Below are 21,471 nucleotides of genomic sequence, written 5' to 3' on the forward strand. Positions count from 1 at the left end.
AGGATTTTGGAAAACTAGTTTCCCAAAGCTGTTGCGAGATGAGTTGAAATTCCATTCAAATATGGCGTGAAAGTAAATCCTGTGAATGGCCTTTCCAGTGGACAAACTGTGAATGTGTATATATTTTATGCAGTCGAATGGAAACACTTTTATAAGCCATTAGTTGAGCTGAGTGATTTTGTAGTATCTCCAGGATAATGGCCTATACTTGATTTGCTTACTTTTAAGTAGATGGACAATATTCCTTCCTACTTAAATTATCTAATTATTTGATACATCTGTGAGCAGGACAGCAAATGTAAATTTAAGAAAATATATTTCCCTCATAGGCCATGTGTGTGCGTACTTTCATTCTTCTGGGTAACCAAATAATGTCACTTAGCTCGATGCCGCTGCCCGGGGGTCCTTGGACTCGGAGTCGCAGGACTTTGACTTACGACCGCACATTCGTAACGATTAAATTTCAGGCCAGGTAAGCACAACTTGACAGGGGCCTCCGGCTTGATGAAGTGCTCTGCTCGGGACAGTTTATTAGTTTTCTTCCTTGAAAGCCATTTTGAAACGGGTCCTCGTGAGAGATGTCAGGAAAATGTGAGAGCCCAATTCGGAGTAAGTCAGGCCACAATCCGAGTCGAACTTACGCGGCGTTCAGTTGAAAGCTAATTGTCTGACATGATAATAACATAAAATTGATTGCTCATGCTAAATTCATTTACTATAATCTAGCACAGTCCTTAAACAGCGTCAAGCGAATAATTTGGTTAGGAGTGCAAACAAGTTTGCCCATCATCGCTTGCCTAAAATGTCCATCAGCCCTTGATTCATCTTAATTTCAATTGGCCACCGGCCAAGCATTGGCCATATTTGCGAAATTATCGTGTTGCCACGGTAATATTGGTTAACCAGGGCATTAAGTACACATGCCAAAGAGTAATAATCAAAATCAAAGGACCTTTCAGTTGGTAATTGCGCAATAAATGCACGAGCCTGCGGCTTAATGAAAATTAAAGCCTAAATGGCTGTCAATGAGTTTTGCCATTTGAATTACAGCTCCTGGTGAACAATGGTGTTGCCAATTTAAACGCTTTCAGTGCTCTAATTGATAAGCAATTACCTCTTTAGCCATATATAGGTAAAAATTAAAAAATGTCCCACGGCTGAGTTCTATGCTCGATAACTCAAGATATCTTAATCGGATTTTGAAGTGGCATACCTCTAAATGTTTCTGGGGTAATTATCTAAAAATCTGCATTTAAATTTAGAAATTCATTTTTTTTTAAGTTTTCTGATGTATAATGTTGTAGAAATTCAAAAAAATTAAGAAATGTCCTAAGGCTGAAGCTCAAAACTCATTAACTCAACTTTTCTTAATCGAATTTTGAAGTGGCATACTTATAAATCTGCATTCAACTTTAGAAATTTATTTTTTTAAATTTTTGAATGAATGATGTTGTAGAAATTGAAAAAAAATAAATAAAAAATGTCCCAAGGCTGAAGTTCTATGCTTCATAACTCAAGATATCTTAATAGGATTTTGAAGGGGCATACCTCTAAATGTTTTTGGGGTAATTAAATTTATAAATTCATTTTTTTAAAATTTTTTTGGATTTACGTTGTTGTAGAAATTTAAAAAAATTAAAAAATGTCCTAAGGCTGAAGTTCAAAACTCCATAACTCAACTTATCCTAATCGGATTTTGAAGTGGCATACCTATAAATCTGTATTCAAAATAAAAAGTGTATTTTTTTTAATTTTTCTGATGTTATGATATTGTAGAAATTAAAAAAAATTAATAAATGCCCCAATGGTGAAGTTCTAAGTCCATAACTCAACTTTTCTTAATCGGATTTTGAAGTGGCATACTTCTAAATTTCCGACGCAATGCTCTAAAAATCTGCATTCAAACTTAGAAATTTATTTTTTTTAATTTTTCTGATATATGATGTGGAAATTCAACAAAAAATAAAAAAATGTCCCAAAGCACATAAGTAAATTACAGAACTTTGAGCAGTTACAAAGGGATGCAAACCTGTTCAATACGCATTCGCAAGGATATTGGAAATACCTTGTAAGGTATAACTTTCATTTGAGGCGGAACAAAGTTTGCATTGTTCGATCCGGTTATGAAGTTCCTCGTCAAACTTTACGCATACCAGCGTTTTAATTGAGCCCCAGGACACACCTTGTCGTCCTGGATGCACTGACCTGCAGCGGGAATCCTGTTAGTCCTTCCTAGTCCTGTTGGCCCAGTTGAGGATATTTTCCCCTCCCACACATAGAGTCGCTCACTGGGTACATAAATTACCTAGTGACAAATCGCCTGTCTGCACATTTCGCCCAGTTTGTCATTTGTTTGTTTATTTGATCAAAGCACGCCAGCAGAACATTCAACTTTGTCACATGCTGAGAAGATGGGACCGTCCGCCTTGCTCTGGGATTAGTTTATTATGGAAATACTTTAAGATGGTATTCACACCCACATTCATTTAAACAGGCAGTACAAATGCTTCAACATCCATTATTTATTCGTGTGTCGGTAATCCGTATTTTAAAACATCTTTTTCTGCTACAAGTATAGTTTTCACTTTAAGATTAATACTCAGCTGTGTCTCCTTAACGTTACATTTATGTTTCTTTAGCATGCAATTTTAGTGAAGCTTCCATATGGTTTAAGGTTTCATATTGATCAATTTAATTTATTTCCAATCGTGTACTTTTTCCAGTTTAACGTTACGCTCTACAAACACAACCCTTAACTAGTGGGTGTTGAATTAACAACATTTAGCTTAAGATATTCGTACCCACATCAAATAATTTAGGTGTTTTCCCTTCCTAGCTTAAAACCCATTTAAAATGTCTTAGGTACTATCTTAAGCTGAGTTTCACTTTTCGTAATACTAAGTTGTATGATCTCGTTTAAAATATTTCTAATATTTTCTTAAGCCTACGGATATAATAACTTTTTCTTTAACTATTAAAATGCCATTCCAAGTTTCCATAACTTATCCTATTCGTTCATAATACATTGATACAACAGCCAACATTTAATTGTGGCTTTTAACTCGCCAAATTTCGTTTACATTATTGGTTTTTATAGAAAATTCTAATTACTTTCATGAGACCCTTTCGTGCTTCAATGCCAGCTTAAATTACATTTGGTTTATTGAACATTCATTGAGTATTCTGAAATTCTGAATTCTTATCAGTTAACTTAGTTTACTAACCGCTGACTAACATTAACCATATTACGTATACGCAGTAGAAACATGTGATCAAAGCGGAAAAAACCAAAAGTACACCAAATCATGTGACTTGTTTTTGAAAGCCAGACTTAAACTTTCAAAAGCGGGGCTCTTGGTCAGCACAAGTTTGCGTACTTTTGGTTTTGTAACTCCATATTTTTGACAACTCAGTTTCATACTTCCTTTACTCCTAGCATTTGATGCGCTTATTCGACAATCTTACATTTTAATACCTCTACATATAATATATACTTTCTTTTATTTTTACCTATGCTCTGAAATACTTTACAAGCATGTCGAGCAGCTTATAAATAGGTGAATGGCTGTCCTAGACCTGACACATTTTATTAGCTACGAAATATTCCGTGACAAAACTGTTTTATTCGCACGGCTGCCAGCAGTTGAAGTTAGTTATCCACTCCTGATGCCTTTATATTTGGATATAGCATCGCAGAAGTCGGGAAAAGTTGGGAAAAGAACGCCAAATTGTAGGGAATATACAGGGAAAATCCAACGTATTCAACTGTATTCAACAAAAAATGGTTTCTGTGACAAATTGTGCATTAAGGGATAGGATTTAATTCGGTTTCAACTCAATTTCCTTTTCAGGCCTGCAGGCGGAATTTTGGCCAATGCCAACTGCCAGTCAAGTTCAAAACTCGTAAATTCAGCGACCCGGTGCAAATCTCATCAATGTCAGCTTAGCTTTTCTGTTTTTTTAACTTAAAGTGCTCCATCGGCCGTGGGAATGTTTGCGCTTCGAAGTCGGCCAAATTATGGTTCTTCTGTTCTGCAGAGTTGTAAGCTGAAAAACGAGTTGTAGCTGACATATTTCCACACAATTGGGGATAAAAGACCGCGCTCGAAATTTAATTCCGTGCGACTGGCGAAAGCCAAACCAAAACGACAAGTCCCTGACAGTTGTTAGGTACAAATTGAAAGCGACAAAGGCAACTGTTCTTCGGGGAGCGGTTGAAATCGCCCTGCGAGGCATTGTAAATATGCGAAATGGCCCAGCAATTGTCGCGGCCTGAATGGCGGCGGAAAATTCGGCAAAAAATAGCAGTACAAAGCGGCAGTTCTGCCCTCGGCACACTCCATTAACACACCCATAAAACATACATGTACTTGTATATACTATATGCACACACATCTTATATCAATGACTCGTGTAGCTGTTTCAGCCAATTGCTAGACAACCTCCTTTCGGCATCGTTGTCACTTGATTTGCCATTTATCAGCATTTTTCCGCCCATCCATGTTGAGTGCGGTTTACAAAAGGACATCCGAAATCCAGCTGCCAGCTGGCACTTCCCTGCATTATTTTGGCTTGAATTACTAGCACAATTCAATAGGAGTCCGTCCACGTCGGTTGCTTAGAAATGCGTTTCGAAAATCTGTAAAACACAAAGAGAGTGGAGTTTAGATTGGTTTCGGGCTGGCACATTGATTGAATGACACAAATATGTATAATACTTCTGTGTAATTTGCTTTTCTTACAGCGAATTCTTAGTTTAATGATTTATCAATACCCACACATTCATTAGGCGAAAAAGACCTGCACATGTCACCCACGCTTACCAAAACCCCCAGAACGTCGTAATACCTCTTCACTTGCAAGCGGCTTATGCCAATTTGTTTGCAACCTTCGCCTCAAATCGCAAATCGCCTTTCAATGGCCCGTTGGGGAAATTCAAGGCTCAGTATTTCGCAGAGTATTTCGATTTAATGACAAAAACGGAAGGTTAAACTATTTGCAGCACACGCTTCATAACTAATAGCACCAACTTATTGCCAGTTATTATTATATATTATAAACATTAAGCCCAAATCGGTTTTTCAAAACCATAGCTTCGTGGCGAAGTAACCCAAGAGAGTTCCCTGTGGGGAAACAACTTAATTTCCAGGCATATGGACACCCATCACCCGGCTCCAGTAGTCTGCTCGTCCGCTTAATTAAAGGAGCATCGGATTGCAGGCGGTTTTGTTTGCCTGTCCTTGTTGACATCGCCGTCACATCGGCATCTTATTGTTGTCGTCATCGGAATGTCCTTGCTCGTCCTCGCCCGGAAAGTCCTAATTAGCATTAACCACTTGTTGCATAAGGGACAGCCAGCTTCTTTCCATTTTTCTCTCCGGAAAAATGTGTGTTTATGTTTACATTACGTATACGCAGCGGAGTCGCGTTGCGGTTGGCATAGCGGGTGGCTTTAATCCGGTCTTTATCATTTAAGCAATTCAATTATAGTGTAGCTCTTTGCTGGCATGTATACTGAATTTAAATTTTATTCAAATGAAATTCACACAATCAGCGCTTCGCTTGACATTATTCTGCGAAAAATCGGCTACGTTTATTTGTTTAACTTGCGGCTTTTTACTGTGCATACTTAATAAATTGGCTTTTGATTTCTGCTAACGAACACTATTGTATATTTTAATTAAAACTGTAATATCAGTTCTAAGTAAAGTTCCACAAAAATAATGTACAAACTGCGGTTGACTACCCACAATTTCACTTTGTGTTTCGACTGAAATTCGGCGAATATTTCGTGCTGGGAATTGTCATTAATTTAAAATGGGAAGTTGGCAGTGCTCTGCATTTGACAAATATATTTTTGTTTATTTTTTGGGCTGCGAAGGCTAATTACAAAACTGTTGCCGAAATGCTTTTGTGAGAGACGGACATCAATGTTAATATGTAAGCTCAGATATACGAGTATATTATATTATTATACCTGAATAAAAGGATATTTCTTTGAACTGCTTTTGAAATTACCATTTGCATACATATTGCGTTGAAATAACTTTAAAACGACTGCCACCAATCACAGTAATGAATGATTTCTACCATTTAAATAACTTCGAATCCGCGTCGAACAAACGATTTTCTTTTATGTAAAGCGTTCAGCTGGTACTCAAATTGTTTTGTCCGAGGAGAAAGTGAAAGTGAAAGTGCACAAAAAATCGCATCTGGCTTTCGTGCTCAACCGACACGTTGCTGCTGACAAATTAAATCAGCTTGAATGCTAAATGCCGTTCGCTTGGGTGTTGATAATTGAAATAAAATTTGCCGCCTAACAAGGGGAAAAATAACAAAGAGGCGAAGGGAGCGCGACGAACAGCGAACGAGGACCAGGAGCAGGTCCCACGGATGGCAGCTGGAGGTGGACAGGTGGCCCAAACAAAGGTAAACTTGGCCCGCAGCCTTAGCCATGGTCTTTGGCCTTTGTTTGTCCTCAGCTGAAACTGAAAGTCCGACCAGCTTGAACGCCGCCTTATTAAGTATTCATTATTGTCGACTGTGATTGTGTGCACTGTGTACTGCGGTCTTCTGTGCACTGGGAGGATTTTTGGCAACATTAGTGCTATTTTTCGAAACTACACTTCTTTGCTAGGAAAACAGACTGCCTAGAATGGTAATTTAAGCATCAAGTTAATTAAATAATTTATTCGATGTCGGATATTACTTATAATATTTTTATTATTTACTTGCAACATTCAAGCTTTTTCTGTCGGTGTGTGGGGTGCGTGAAGGAATTACTTGGTTGCGGTCTGCCAATCGGAGTCCTTGACAGGAAGTGGGCGGAAATTGTAGAATCTCTGGCAAGCAAAATTCACCTCTGTCGGTTTTGGACCCTAATTGCCAGCGGCACATTAATGCTTGTGTAATTAATTTTAATGATTGTACTTTTGCGCTTGCTCCCCATTCCCGAGGCTCCCGAAATGTGTCCCCAAAACAAAAGTTTCTTTTATTGCTTTGCTATTGTTCTTATTGGTCTGGAGATGGGTTTTTCGTGCTGTGTTTCGTAGCCTAGTTTCTAAAAGTGCTTTCAGGAAAACAAATAAGATGTGGCAATAAAATATTTAGCAAAACAAAGCAATAAAAAAATCAATACGAACAAGGAAGTGCAAGTGCAGAGAATGTTTAACTTTGATGGTCTTTAGTTGCCCATACTCATCACTGCTCTTCTCCTTCCTTTTTTTCAGTGCAGTGGAAAATCGATTGTGTGGTGATTTTTGGATTCGGTAATTTAAGTGTTATTAAGCTGATCATTTATTTAACACACTTCACTATTTATTTGAATTATGTTAGCATACTTTTCCCGTTCCGATTTGGTCAGTAAACCACCTGACTGTCAATATCTGAGTACTTGTAACTGGGATTGCTCATATCCTTAAATGCCAGCCACATGCAAATGTCCTTAGGAGCGCTCCTGACTGGAGTGGATTTTAAGTTGGCCGCAATTAGAAGGCGACGCAAGCAAACTTTGTGGTCCTGAGAACACATGTCGAGTTGGTGGAGAGGATGCCAGAGGCTCCACCGCCAGACAACTACACGGATTCCAAGGACCTCGGCTGAACAGCTCGCCGAGAAGGATGTTCTTTTTAATGAATTGCGATGCGGACTAAATTTAGCCGGGAAATGTAGACAGACGGCTGATTGGGGTGTCGGGCATTTAATGAATTTTCCACAGGGCGTAATTAGGCAAAACAGGAAGTGAACGAGATGGAGCAGGAAACGGCAAAGGAGGAAAGGACTCGGAACGGGATCGGATGACAGTTCAATGACAGTCGCCGACACGTGTTGGTCTTTATGTAAATGAAGGTGTCGCACTGACATCACCGTTTAATGGCTCAGTTGGCAGCTTAATTCTTTCACTTGGTGTTTAAATTATGCGAATCCCGAGAGGCTGGAATATTACAAAAAATTACTCCATGCATGCATGGAACTTGGGAGCATTTAACGCTATGAAATTTAATGAGCCCAAAATGGCGCATTAAATGACAGGACGAAGGACGCAGGACGCAGGCCCAAGAAGTGGATGCTGTCAAAGGCGTCCGAAAGTAAACTGATGTATTTTTAATTGCTGCATACATTAAAATAGATTTACATTGCGAAAGTGGGCCGGAAAAAGAGCAGCTTTTCCCGCCCATCCCCCAAAAGCGGGTGGAAAATCTGTACCCGAAAAAGGATTTCAGCCAGAGTGTGTGGACAGCCCTCGTGCAAATATTTACTGTCGCCAGGAAGGGAACCCCTTTAAGGCCGGGTCGACAGAGTTCAATACTGGTAAGTCCATGCAAATCTGCCGGAAAATTCTGCTTAGTCAAGAGTGTGGACAGTGACCTTATGCCAAGTCTTCAAGTCGACGGGGTTAAGTGAGGTCTGAGCTCTCGGCCATCCGCCCACTGAAATATTCCACCTAGGACAATGCACTTTAAACATATTTATATTTCGGGGCATTTTATTTCTGCATATTAAGTGCCAACGGACTATGCGATGAATTGGGGGATTAATATTTTTCTTGGGCGTTGGGATTTTATTACCACAGTTGTTTTATCAGTCTTAAATGAAATAAAAATCTGTTATATCTTGTATATCTTGTGTGTACTGATCCTTTCAAGCATCTCTTAAGCTGATTTCTGAACTCAAGCGCACCGCCTTAATTATCCTGCCAACAAAGTTGTCAAACAGCCATTTGGGACCCTGATTTGGCAACTTGTTTTCAGTTTATTCACGCCACACTACTGCCACACAATAATGGCCAAAAGGCGCGACTTAAGGTTGGGAGAAATGGCGAACCATTTCGAGGGTGCACTGCGCCTGCTGGTGGCGCTGATATATCTGAGGTCATAAATATCTGACGACCAGGGACTCACTTAGACGCTCAGACGATGAGGCATTATTCAAAATATTAACTTGAGCTCAGACAATATTGCGAAAGCAGTGGGCGGGGCCAGCGACTTAAAGTGAAAGAGCTGTCTTGCCATTCTTTTTCTGCTTGGCAAAAGACATCTACTTGGCATTTTAGACAAAATTACGTTTTTCAAATATTTTCCCCTCACCCAATACCCACTGCGGCCTCCCAGGCGAATTTTGCAGGACTTCAGCGGGCTGTGGTTTGTCAGACAGTTCATAAAAGTAATTTGCCTGCGGCGGTCTTCGGGGAAGAGTTGGTGAAACACGCGCGGGAAATAAACGGAAAATTTAAATTTAATTCACTTTCGGCGATTCAATAATTTATAAGTTGAGCTGGTCCGGAATTGTCAAAGGCCAATCCTTTTCTTTAACATTCAAGTATATGAATATTGGTACTTCTTGTGGCTTTCGGACGCGCCAATCAAAGCGAAATGCAAATCCAAGTTGGGATGCGCAAAAATTGGACAAACCGAGTTCGGTAAACACCAGAAAAATAATAAATAAATAAATCAATACCTCCGATAAGAAGTTATTTGAAGCCTATTTAAGAATGTATATACTTATTAATTAATTATTTTTAGTTAATATAAAGATGAAAAAATATTTTTGTTCCAATTGTGAAATATACTTATATATGAATTTAAAAAATAAAGATTAAAAAATATGACTTTCTTTCTGAGCACAAAATTTAAAATCAATGAATCAACCAGCGTGTTTCTATTATTTTTTCCACCACTGTATAAAGATGCAATCGTATCGACTGGCGATTGCTGGGAGCTAAATTTGGCGTTATTTTTAAAGAGTTATATTGTTTTGGGAGAAATTAAGTTTTTGCCCTTACCTTCCAGCTCCCAATTAACCACTAAGATAGGCCATCCATCACAGCCTTTACATCCTCCCGCCTTTACATACTGAATTACATCTGATTTAAAACTTTCCTGTGCCCAAACTGTCCGCTCACCGATTGATTTGGATCGTAGGCCCAATACCGCGACCCACTCAGCCTGATTGTCATTGACGGAAAGTGCCGTCGAAAATGACTGATGATTCTGCCAGTCACTTGTGGGGATGCCTGTGGCTTAATGACATGCAGGTTTCCATGTAGTCTCCGAAAAGAACAGGAAAAATCCCTGCTTTTTGTGCCAAGAGCTGGAGCTTGTGTGGCTGAGATACCAATCTGAATGGCAACACTGGGTTTGGTTCCCTTGATTAAAATAATGCTAATGCCAGATTTTTTCGTTGCTTTCCACTTCGGCTACACATTCCTGCCTCAAACTTAATTTTTGCATTAACGTGATTGATTTTGACCAAGACTTTAATTACAATTTTCTCTAATGACCCTCAACAGGGCTGAGGAGCAGAGACTTTTCGGCAGTACAGCTGGTAAGTAGGAAAATCGATGAAAAGGCTGAGATGTGCTCACGCCAAGCTTTTCTGGTGACGCTTTCCTTTCATTTTGTGGAATTTGTATGCCTCTTGGCAGGTTTCTCTTTTCCTGTGCACGATAAATTATGAGGCTGAAATTTGTCAGGATTTCCCCCTGCAGACAGGGGAATTTGTATAATGAATTTCGACCATAACCATCTGAGAAGCTGAAGCCTGAGTTGTGCAAAAAACAGAAAAATGTTCGAAATGTGATAAACACAAATTATATTTTTCCGAAAAAATCTGATTTTCCGCAATTTAACTTTTAAAGTTTTCTGCAGGTGAGGACAATAAGCGGGCTTTTCTCTTGATATTTTTTAAAGGACATCAAAAGTCTGCATCCTTTACCCAGTGAAAAGGAATGAAAAACTCATTCGCGTTCACATTTGTGATAATATTTCAGCGGTCTATTGTAATTTCCATGAAGGGATATCCCTTTCACTTTCTTGTTTTCCCATACGCTCTTTATCCCCTCACGTGAAAGTTTTTCGAGGCTGTTACCACTTTTTCCAGGCAGAAAGATTCCTCCTGGAAAGACTTAAAGTACAAACTCTTTAAATATAAACATTTCGCCGAGGCCCGTCCTCATTGTTTATTTTTTAGCATTCAGATTCTGTTTGCCTTCGCTCGCACATAAATTAGGGAATGGCTGAAAAAATGCCCAAGTCCATGACATGCTCTCAAACCAAGCGAACTTTCCTTGACGCCCTCTAAGTCCCTGGCAACGCCACCTGCTGACAGGTGGAGTCCTCCGCCTAGACACTCCCACAAGCCGAGGGCTGGTGCTCCAGGACTTCTCGGGCTGCTCCTGCTGCTCCACGGGAACTCCACGACTCCGACCCAATTACCACGCCCGGCTGACTCTGCCGCAGCTTTTTTGTTTGCCCGTCCTGTTTTACTTGATTTTTGCTGGGGTTCCATGTTTTGCACGGTTGTCATTCGAGACTGTAAGCTGCATAATTATGTATTTGATCCTTTTGAAAAGCATGCGTCCTCCACTCGGAATCCTCGAGAGAAAAGAAAGAGTGAGCTGCAATGCTGAAGCATGCGAGAAATTCAGTGCAGAATGTGTAATTAGATTTCAGTTATTTTGAAAGGGATTTTCTGGCCATGTCATCTACGCAGGCGTCTTAGCCAGAAGAGCAGGAAACCAGAGGAAACGGGTATATTATCCCGAAAATTACTTGTGCTGAAACTGTTTGTTGGCCTCTGTTGGGTGTTTTTGCTGGGCCAATTATTATAAAAGGCATTTCTCGTTTCATTAAACTTCTAATTGCCGGCTGGCTGCCCGGAATCGCTGGTTTCCTTCAGCCGAAATTGCCATTTTCGGCAACTTCAATAAATGCCAAGCCGCAAGCATTTTTAATATGAGCTTTCGCAGCCACCGCCCTCTTGACTCTAGTCTCGCCAATCATTAAACACAAAATTTAATTAACTGTTAATAAAGCAGCTAATGAAGACAGCTCCAGAGGCCACCAGGCCACACCCCATCTCGATTTCCCAGTTGGATGAGCCACTGTCAAGTTAATATTGCCTCTGGCTCATATTAAGTGGCGCTAAGCTCTGCTGTCAACACGGGCGAGTCTAGGAGATGGGGCACAGGACCAGGACCAGGACTAGGACCAGTCCTCACCCATTGCCATAAAGAGTCAGGGATCAAAGGGAAAACTTCAAGCATAAATTAGACGTATATATGTACTGCCACTGTGGGCTGTATGTGCTCCTGTTTAAGTCCAACCTGACCACTGTCTGCCACGTTTCGCACATATAAGTCATGGCAAACGCCTTTTATGGCATTTAATGGAGCATAAACTTGGCTCGCTTTTATAGACAATTTTCATCAATAACAAAGACTGAATGCAGCAGGACATTAAGCCATCACTCACTCTGACGCACTTTCCTTGGAGTGAACAGGACACTCGGAGAAATGAAATTAGTTTCCGGGAAATTCATTGGCTTATTAGCTTATCCTCCTCTAGGAACTGATGCTACTTGCTAGAAACTATTATTATGCTTTCAAAAGTTCTGCAGCCAATAAACCTAAGCAGCTTCTTATTGATTTTTCCTAATAAAATATTTTTCTTCTCATTTGCTTGCCAACAATGTTCGCCAACGGAACGCTGCGTTTGAATTGAAAACTGAATATTGGAAATCTTTTAATTCGATCAATGCCGCTCCATCCAGTGTAAAGCGAATGGGTGCCAAGTCAGTTAGAAATTCCAGCGGCTGCCTCTTCCGGAGAACTCTACGTGCCGGACATGGCTTTATATACAAGTATATCTTTGGCAGACTCACCCGTACAGTCGTAATTGTCCTGGGGCACTTTGGATGAGTGAGTTAAATGCCAGGACTGTTTAACTAAGCCTAGTTCGACATGTCTGGGTGCCTCATAATCGTTTGCCGCATAAAAAGAGGCTTCAGGCTGATGGAGCGTCCTTACATATACATTATATACACATTTTACTGAGCAGCCCGACAACAAGTCAATAAAATTTATGACCATCAATTTCAATGTGTCGAAAGTTTTTCCTCTGGACGGCCAACTCCTTGGGGGTCCGACGGAAGGTCCCTTGTTTTCTTTAATTTATGCCGATGGGCAAACAGGAAAATAAAGTTTTAGCTCATAAATTTCCCGCAGGCTGTCCTTAGCACCTAATTTGGCCCACTTTAAAGCGGGCCAAGACTCCAGGACTCCAGGACTTCGGGACTCCAGGACTCGAGAATCCAAGACTAGAACCGGAATCGGATGCCATCCCTCCGCTGGCCTTTCCGCTTTCCACTTTCCACTTTCCGATTTAATTGTTTGCTCAACACCTTGGCCAGTTGACTGCCCACCCATTGTTGGCTTCAGCCTTGCTTGCCCAACATAATAAAGCTTGTTAGCGTAATTGCTTAATTGGCCAAGTCCCGGGCTCTGTCTGTGGATATTCGCCGGGCTCTAATGGCCGTGTTTGTTGTTTGTTTTGACCCGGTCACCATATGGGCATCGGCACTCTGGCAGCCAAACACTGGCCACACATACGAGTGTGTATATCACTGGCTTTCCAGCCAAACACTTTGAATTGAGTGCCAGGCAAGGATGTAGCTGCATTGGTAGAATTGGCTTCCTCGTGGGCATGGTGAATTAAGGAAATTCAGTCTCAAAAATGTAATATTGGCACAAAGGCCTTTTGAATTTGAATTGGTGCCTTCTAAGCTGCAGTTAACACTTCCAGAAGCATTTCAGGGTTATCATTCCCTTAATTGAACTCCAATGCTCCGCATTCGCCTCTTTTTTCCATCGCAGGCACTCTGATAATTGGAAAATCTGTGGTAAATCTGGGAGCCAGCTGCCACACTATCGATTACCACATGAGAAGGAGGCCACAATTAGAGACTGCCTTTCGGCCAAGAGCGAACTTCATTAAATGCCTTCGTTTGCACACAGCCAGCCAGTCATTCGCATCAAATATCTGTCTGTCATTCAAGTTGGCTTATTCACCAGCTGCCGACAGCCTAAAGGCGTTTGATATACCTATCCTAAAGTGCCCAAGACACTTTATTTGCCTGCCAGTGGCGTGGTAAAGGGGGATATCTTCTCCCAGTGAAATAATTTATTTAATAGAGCTACAAAAGTACATAACCTAAGATGCTTTGTTACCCAGAAGCTGCACTTGGCATGCAACTTATCTTTGAATCGGCTATTGAGTACCCTAAGCCACTGGGTTTTTGGCCTCGTAAACCACTTGTGTATTTTATATCGCAGCTCTAACTCCGCTTGGAACCGCCACAGGGAACACATGTTCCAAACCACCTAAACCCCCGATTCGGATTCCCATTCCGATTCCGAGGACTGAGGACTGCGACGATCGCGTGAACAAGTAAATGGCAGGCAATAATTTTTTTATTGCCAGCCAATGCCGAAAACATTTCGCATCGAGTGTAAGTACATATTGAAATAATGTTATTCCTCTTCGGGCGGGGGGCGGGGGGCGTGGGTGTCTGTCTGATAAGCGGCCAAAGTCCTTGTTATTGTAGCCGTTAAATCCGTACGCACACACACGCACACACGCCCAGTGCCACAAATGGAGGGGGGCGTGGCATGTTTGCCGAACTCTCGATATTTACGCCCTTGGTATCGCTTTCGTATCGCTTTAATCAGACTCTTTGATTTTACAACAGCATTATGCACTTTTAGTGTGATTGATTGGAGGGCCTGGAAAATGGTAAATGCATTGCCATCCCAATTCGACTGAATTCGGGGGACTGAAACAAAGTACATAAAAGGTTTACGCGTGGCACTAAAATCCAAGGGTAATGTCGTCTCAAAAATAGGGAAAATTAATTATATTTACGGTGGCACGTGCAGAAAACATCTGCAGTTATTTGCTAAAACGAAAACTAGTTCACAGTTAAATATCCCAAAATATTAAGCCATTTAAATGTATTCTCATTTGTTTTGACACACACAATTCTATTTATACGAAAATAGTTTTGGCAATGGTGCAATTTTAAGTCCTGAACGAACACATTTGGCTACCGCTTAAAACGGCGAAAAATTGGCTCACATTTAACGATTTGCAGTGGATGCGGCTTTAACCAAAATTCCAATTGCATCCGTGTGGCACGGGCAAATACTTACTGCGGTGAGTGTTTCAAATTGCTGCGAATTTGATCTGAATAAAGCGAAAACTTTTGTGCCTGGCACTCTTGGTCTGGAAACTTTGCAGCAGTTATCAGTGGCAGTCCGGCTTACATTGTTTCAATCGCAGTCACGACAACTTTTTGCCACCGTTTGCCATTAGCAGACATGCAGCTTGGGGCACTGAGAAAAACTTGGCTAACCTACTTCCCCTTATTTATGTTTCACTATGGACTTCTGCTTAAATCAACTTGGTCACTTTCTTACAGTGCCTCAAAACAAATTGTTAAATAAAAGCTTCCCACTTGCTCACAAAAGGCTGTCCGAGTTCGAGTCCGAGTCCGAGTGCGGCAGACTGCTCCAAATGCGGAGCAGTGAACCTCATGCATAATGCAGTTGCTCGGACTTGCAGCCATCTCGCCGAGGAGATTACAGTCGTCTCCGTTTGCCGAGAGATGTATTTGAGATATGCGGCGCATTCCGCAGCCACTCACTCATTCACTCGGTTTATTCGGACCTCCGCCTGGCACTCGAACCCAGCTCCAAGCTCCCAGCTCCGCCGCAGGAGCTTATTTACTGTCCGGCTTGTCAGCCCGGCCGGGTAATTAGGCAGAGTCGTGTGGGATTGTGCTCTGGTAACGACCCCCTGAATAATTCATTAGCCGGAGGTCCTCAGCCCGCTATTCACTAGCCGACATCCGACATTCACCAGCCACTAGCCACCATCCACCAGCCACTCCCACACATCCTGGGCTCGCTGGGCAGCTGTGCTTTCAAAAACCCACCGCAAACATAACCAAATGCAAACAAGAACATCCTCTGGCTAGTTGATATTTCACTGAGTGCCTACTCCGTCCCAGATGGAGGAAAGCCACTGGATGGGCACATATGTGTGTTAAATGCTGCTTCTTTTTCGTTTCGTGATATTGAATATCCATTTGGCAAGTAATCACTTTATGCTCGGGGATTATACCACAATCAGTGTCTTACACTATGAACAACATTTATTTCGCCCGAGTGAAAGTTTGTCAAATTGAAATACCTAGTAGAAACGATTTTCAATTTCTTTCTTTTCCGCCGCTCAACTCTTCGCCTTCGGACGAATTAAATGTATTTATAAACTTTACGACCCATTCCAAGCACTCTGGCTAGACATCTGTATAACATAAGATTTGACGATTATAAATGGCAATGGGCTGCGGAATAATGTAAATTTTCCTTGGCACATATTGGCCGAATTCAGCTGGTAATTTGTGTGCATATATTGGGCGTATTTATGCTGGGCACCTGTCCAATTTGGCCGGACAAAATTGGAGGATGGGCTGGCCGAAACGCTAAAGGGTCGCTTTATTGTCGGCACGTTTTTCATATTTCTGTAATCCATTACCAAGTCCTGGCCATCCGTCACGGACTCACTGCCTCCGGCGGACTTCAAAAGTTCTCGGCTGGCCATTTTAAGGAGCAACTTTGTGCGTAACGATTTTCTCATGCCTCCTAAGCCGCTTATATAGAGATGTTATGCTCTTGAAAATATTTGTGTAATACTCACCCAGCGGGGAAAGTCGTGCCGAATGGTGGTTGATAATGTAAATATTTTAAATATCTTTTATTCCAATTAAATAACGGGAAATCAGCTTAAAGAAGTTAGGACGGAAGTTCAGGCACTAAAACTGAATTTGCAGCCATAAAAAGATCTCAAAACTACATATTTTTGTATCCGAATATTGAAATCAGAAGTCCTGTCAAGTCCTGCAAAATGCTCTGTAGCTGGAGCTACTTAATATGCAATTATCGTGTACTTTGCCCATAAATTTCAGCAGAGTATCAAAGCTGTCAGAAATGTTGCACTGGTAACCAAGCTACGGCAGTTGGTGCCCTCCAAAGTACATGCTTTTTATTGCCATCTAGAAGAGCGGAACTTTTGGAGCTGCCAGGAGGTCGAGATTTGTGCGCTGACAGGAGGCAACTTCTGGCTGACTCATGGCAGTTGATTTACTGCTCACCGGGGCACGGAGCACGGAGGACGGAGTACGGCGTACTGGGTACGGGAATGCTAATGGTACTGTGCAGGTAAGTGTTCCGGCTGCAGCTCGGCAAATGAAATTTTGGCCGAAACACTGGCAAATCAGCTGCTCCACTTCGCTGTGCTTCCACTGCACATTTTGTTTTATTTTGTTCCAAATGTGTGCAGGCTTGCGGGGATTCTGAGTTCGCCCCACTAATGGGCTGCCTTTGTGCCGAAAGAAATGGGATGCGTCCTTCGTCACAATTCTCTGTGGTTCGGTAAGCAATTTTCCATCTTGCACAATCGCAATCAACCGATGAGCTTGCCATCCGGCTGACGCCTCCTTGCGACTAAAAGGATGTGGATATGGGGATTTTTCGGGGATATTGATAAATGCAGCTGCTGTCGTCGGTTTCCTTCAACTGGGATTTGTACTAGATGCATACATGTACGACTTGGATGATACTCAGGCAAAAACTACTTAGGTAGCAAAACCAATCGTTTGTTCGATCAAAGGTTAGCTGAAAATTCGAGTGACGAGGCATTTATTTCCTCCACTGCCAGTTACTTACCCTATCTCAGTTGAATCGCCTCCCCAGCTCCCCCCCGCCAGCTGTAGTGCCCTTCTCGCCGAGCTCGACCATCACATCCGAGTCCTGGCAGTGACTCGTGCTCGCCTCGAGAATACTGATTCCGGTGGTGTTATCCGTGCTGACGAACGGCGTCTCGCTGAAGCGCACCTCCACGGTCTGCTCGTCGCCGGAGTCCAGGTAATCCCCGTCCGTCTCGTCCGTCCGCCTGCGGACGCGCCGCGTCAGCTCCACCTGTTGATGGTGGGACGGCTGCAGCTGGTGCAGCTGGTGGTCGCCACCGTGCACCAGGGCGGCGTTAATGCCGCGTCCGCTGAGGATTGGCGACACGGCACCCGTGCCATTGCCGTAGGTCGGCTCCCGCGGGATAATCAGCAGCTTCTCCTTGGGCAGACACGTCTCCTGGGTGATGCCGTTCTCGTCCTGGTCGTCGGCGTCCAGACTGCCGCCGCCCAGGCCGCCATCCCCCTTGCCGTGGTGCAATCGCGGACCACAGGTGTTTCGATCGCTCCGATTATAGCCCCTGGTGATGTTGAGGATGTTGTTGTTCGAGGGATTGAAGCAGGGCAGCACGTGCTTGAACTCCTTGCGGAAGTTCTCGTTCAGCCAGGCGTACAGGAAGGGATTGTAGCAGGTGGAGCTCATGGCAATCGAGTGGGCGACGAAGAAGAAGAGGATGTAGAAGCGCCACTCGTTCGACTTGTCATCGAAGTCGTCGAATATGTTGACCACATTGATGGGCAGCCAGCTGAGTCCGAATACCGCCACCATGGCGATGAGCATGCGGTTGGTGCGCTTCTTGCGATCCCGATCCGCCTCCTCCCGCCGCGAGGACTTCGAGCCCGGCTTGGCCCTGGCCCGCTGGTTCAGCTTCACCGATATCCACACATAGCAAATCGAGATGATGAAGAAGGGCAGCACAAACTGCAGCGTGGTGGTGATGGCCCCGAACACCTTCCTGTACTGCTCCGATGGCCAGTTCTCCTCGCAGTACACCCGCACATAGGGCATCTGCGGTCCCGTGGAGCCGGCGGTCATCACCTGCATATAAGCCTGCGTTGCCGAGGTGGCGTCCGGCGCCTCGATGAAACCCGATCCCTGGGCCACAAAGCTTCCGTTCAGCATTAGAGTGGCCTCCACCAGGGTCTCGTTGCCGGTCTGCGTTCCGTTCACCAGCTCGTTGGTCATCTTCATGTACATGCCGTAGGGAACGGTGGCCAGCAGGGCTATCACCCAGATGCTCACTATGATCCCGATGCAGGTGGAGAGCTTCATGCGCGGGTGAAAGGGGTATATGATGACGAAGTACCGATCGATGGCAATCGAGGTGAGGGTCAGCGTGGATATGTAGATGCTGCATCCCTGGGCAAAGGACACCAGGTGGCACAAGCTCCTGCCGAAGGCCCAGCGACCCATGAACGTGTACAGCGGCGTAAATGGCACCGCCAGGACGCAGAGCAGTATGTCCGACAGGGCCAGATTCGTGATGAATATGTTTGTGACGGTCTGCATGGCCCGGTTCCTCAGAACCACGTAGCAGACCAGGACATTTCCGAAGACTCCCAGGACAAAGACCGTGGCGTACAGAACGTAGAAGAAGATTTGCACGAACTGGTTGTGAATGATGCCGCCGCTCCTGTCCTCATCCGCTGCAGCCACATCCGCCAGGATGGCACTAGTCGTTCCCGGCGACGTTAGGCTCCAGTTGGTTGTGCTGGCCAGTGGCAGCTGGCTGGCGGAGATGCCGGAGATGGCGGAGGAAGTGGTGGTGCTGCTGCTCAGCCAGCTCAAGTTGGCCATCTTTACGGCTGCCGGCGCTAATGAGTTGAGTGGTGGTCGTGTGCTCGACTTGCCGCCGGTGGTTCCGGTTCGGATGCGCACCACTTAAGCGGCCATTTCCGTCGGCGCCGGAATTGAGCTCCTTACCCGATGGCCTGGCCAAAAGCACTTGGCTGCTTAGAAGGCCTTGGCAATATTCCGCTCAACGCTAATGACTGAGCTGTTGGTTCTGGAAGTGAGCAGAAATGGAGAACGTTTTAGTTGAAATAAGGAGTTAACATAAATGTTTCGAAGCCGTTTCGCCGAAACTACCAAAGAGCAAGTACCAAAATATCTTTACCTCTGCATCATTAGGCATCTGGCTTGCATCAATAAAATCGATGATAGTAAGTGCCTTACAGCCGCGTAAAACTCAACGCAACTTATTCCAAAGTTTTCAGCAGCGAATTCGTCTTAAACGGACTTAAAAACTAAGTTTCCACCCACCCACATTCCCCCCCAAAAAACTTCGGTCCCACTTTTTCAGTTCCTCCCTTTGTTTGTCTGCTTTTTGGCCAAAAGGGATTAAGTTGTTGCCCCGACTAGCTTTTACTTTCTCTGGCTGTCAGGACACGCTTGCTCGGCTTCCAGCTCCAAGCTCCAGCATCGGGGCACTGAGTTTATTAAAACAATGCCAATGTGACAGTTGCTGTCTCTAACTGGGCATTAAGAGTGAAGTCCTGAGACCCCGACACCAACCGCCATTCGGACAGCTTAGGACTGAGATGAGTTGCGTACTAATTCCCTGAAGTTTATCTGATGAGCAGGGAAAGTAGTTTCCATTATATATGCTCTGAAATCAACTGCAAAAAAGTTTTAAAAGTAAGCAGCCAAAATTGGATCAACAATAGCCACAGATCATCTTTAACATCTGTGTATTAGTCTGTTGCGTACCTAAAAACCCCTTTATTTTATAGTTCTATTTTATAGTTTAACGCCAACACCTATCTATGAAATACAGTAGGCTTAAGCTGCAGGTTATAGCCGCATTCAACAAAAGTGTGGGCTTCCCTTGTGCAGAGCCCATTAGCAGCAGATCCCGGCCAGCAGTCGAAGGAGATTACCAGGAGCCCATTCTCCACAATGGCCAGCAATTAGGCGCTGCATCCAATCGGAACAATTGGTAATTGCCAGATGCCCAAAACAATTGCTAATCTCTCCATTGTACCAGGCTTTCGCTATCATGTCAGAGGGCGGCATTTAATCTTGTGTGTTCAATAGCAGGAAGTTCTGGAATTTTATTGCCGCCCCGAAGGTTGGAAGTTTTGGAGCCATCGATGCAAATATGCCGATGGCTGACGGCTCCTGATCACGTACAGCAACTAAATGCAAATTTAATTGGATTCAGCCGACAAAGGGCCGGAAAAGTTTGGCCAACATGCAGGTGCATTGCATGTAGGTGGCTCCAACAAAAAGCTGTTAGTTAAGTCGTAGAATATTCGGGCCGAAATCCGGATAATCACGGACTCCGGGCCATTTCGGGGTACTCTACCAGGTTGCAAATTGAATTCCTGCGTTTAATGAACACATGCCGAACACCCCGGGCCAACAAGGTTAACAAGGTCAATAAAGTCGCCACGAAAGGTCGAATGTTTTGCGGATGGCCAAACATAATTAAAACTCGAGACCATTGTGTCATTAGAGAGGGAACATTCTTTTGACAACCTAGGGAGTAAAATTGCTGGAAACTTTTAGCGGCAAACTTTGCAAAACTAGTGGAAGGCCAGAAAAGAAACAAAGGCACCCACAAAATTTGCTATTTAAACGGTGGAACGGCATGCATATTAAACCATTAATGATGACTGTAAATGAAGGTCGATTAAACTTGGAACATTAGGCAGTGAAAACGCATGAGTTGCAAAGTAAGCTAACCAGCTTAAGGTTTTCTTATTTATTACCATTACGTATCCATCAACAAATAAAATCATCAAAGACAAGGTGGATGGGAAGAATGCATAACAAATTACTCACGATATTACAGAAAGTTTCGCAGAGCCGGATGGCTGGAAATCTGTTTAACAAGAAGAATGTCTGAGGAATTTCGAGCCGCGGGGATATAATCATTTTGATAA

General features: G+C 43.3%; 1 protein-coding gene across 1 annotated transcript; it reads right to left on the minus strand.

Moving 5' to 3' along the window:
• Positions 1–2,512: 2,512 nt before the first annotated feature.
• LOC6545798 (prolactin-releasing peptide receptor) lies at positions 2,513–19,589 on the minus strand. Its single transcript, XM_001973390.2, has 2 exons — positions 17,564–19,589; positions 2,513–4,639 (listed from the first exon to the last, which is right to left on the minus strand). The coding sequence occupies exon 1, from the start codon at positions 19,379–19,381 to the stop codon at positions 17,570–17,572; it is 1,812 nt and encodes a 603-aa protein (XP_001973426.1). The 5' UTR covers positions 19,382–19,589; the 3' UTR covers positions 2,513–4,639; positions 17,564–17,569.
• Positions 19,590–21,471: the final 1,882 nt, after the last annotated feature.

This window comes from Drosophila erecta, unplaced genomic scaffold, assembly GCF_003286155.1.
Source record: "Drosophila erecta strain 14021-0224.00,06,07 unplaced genomic scaffold, DereRS2 tig00000021-arrow-pilon, whole genome shotgun sequence".
NCBI lineage: Eukaryota > Metazoa > Arthropoda > Insecta > Diptera > Drosophilidae > Drosophila > Drosophila erecta.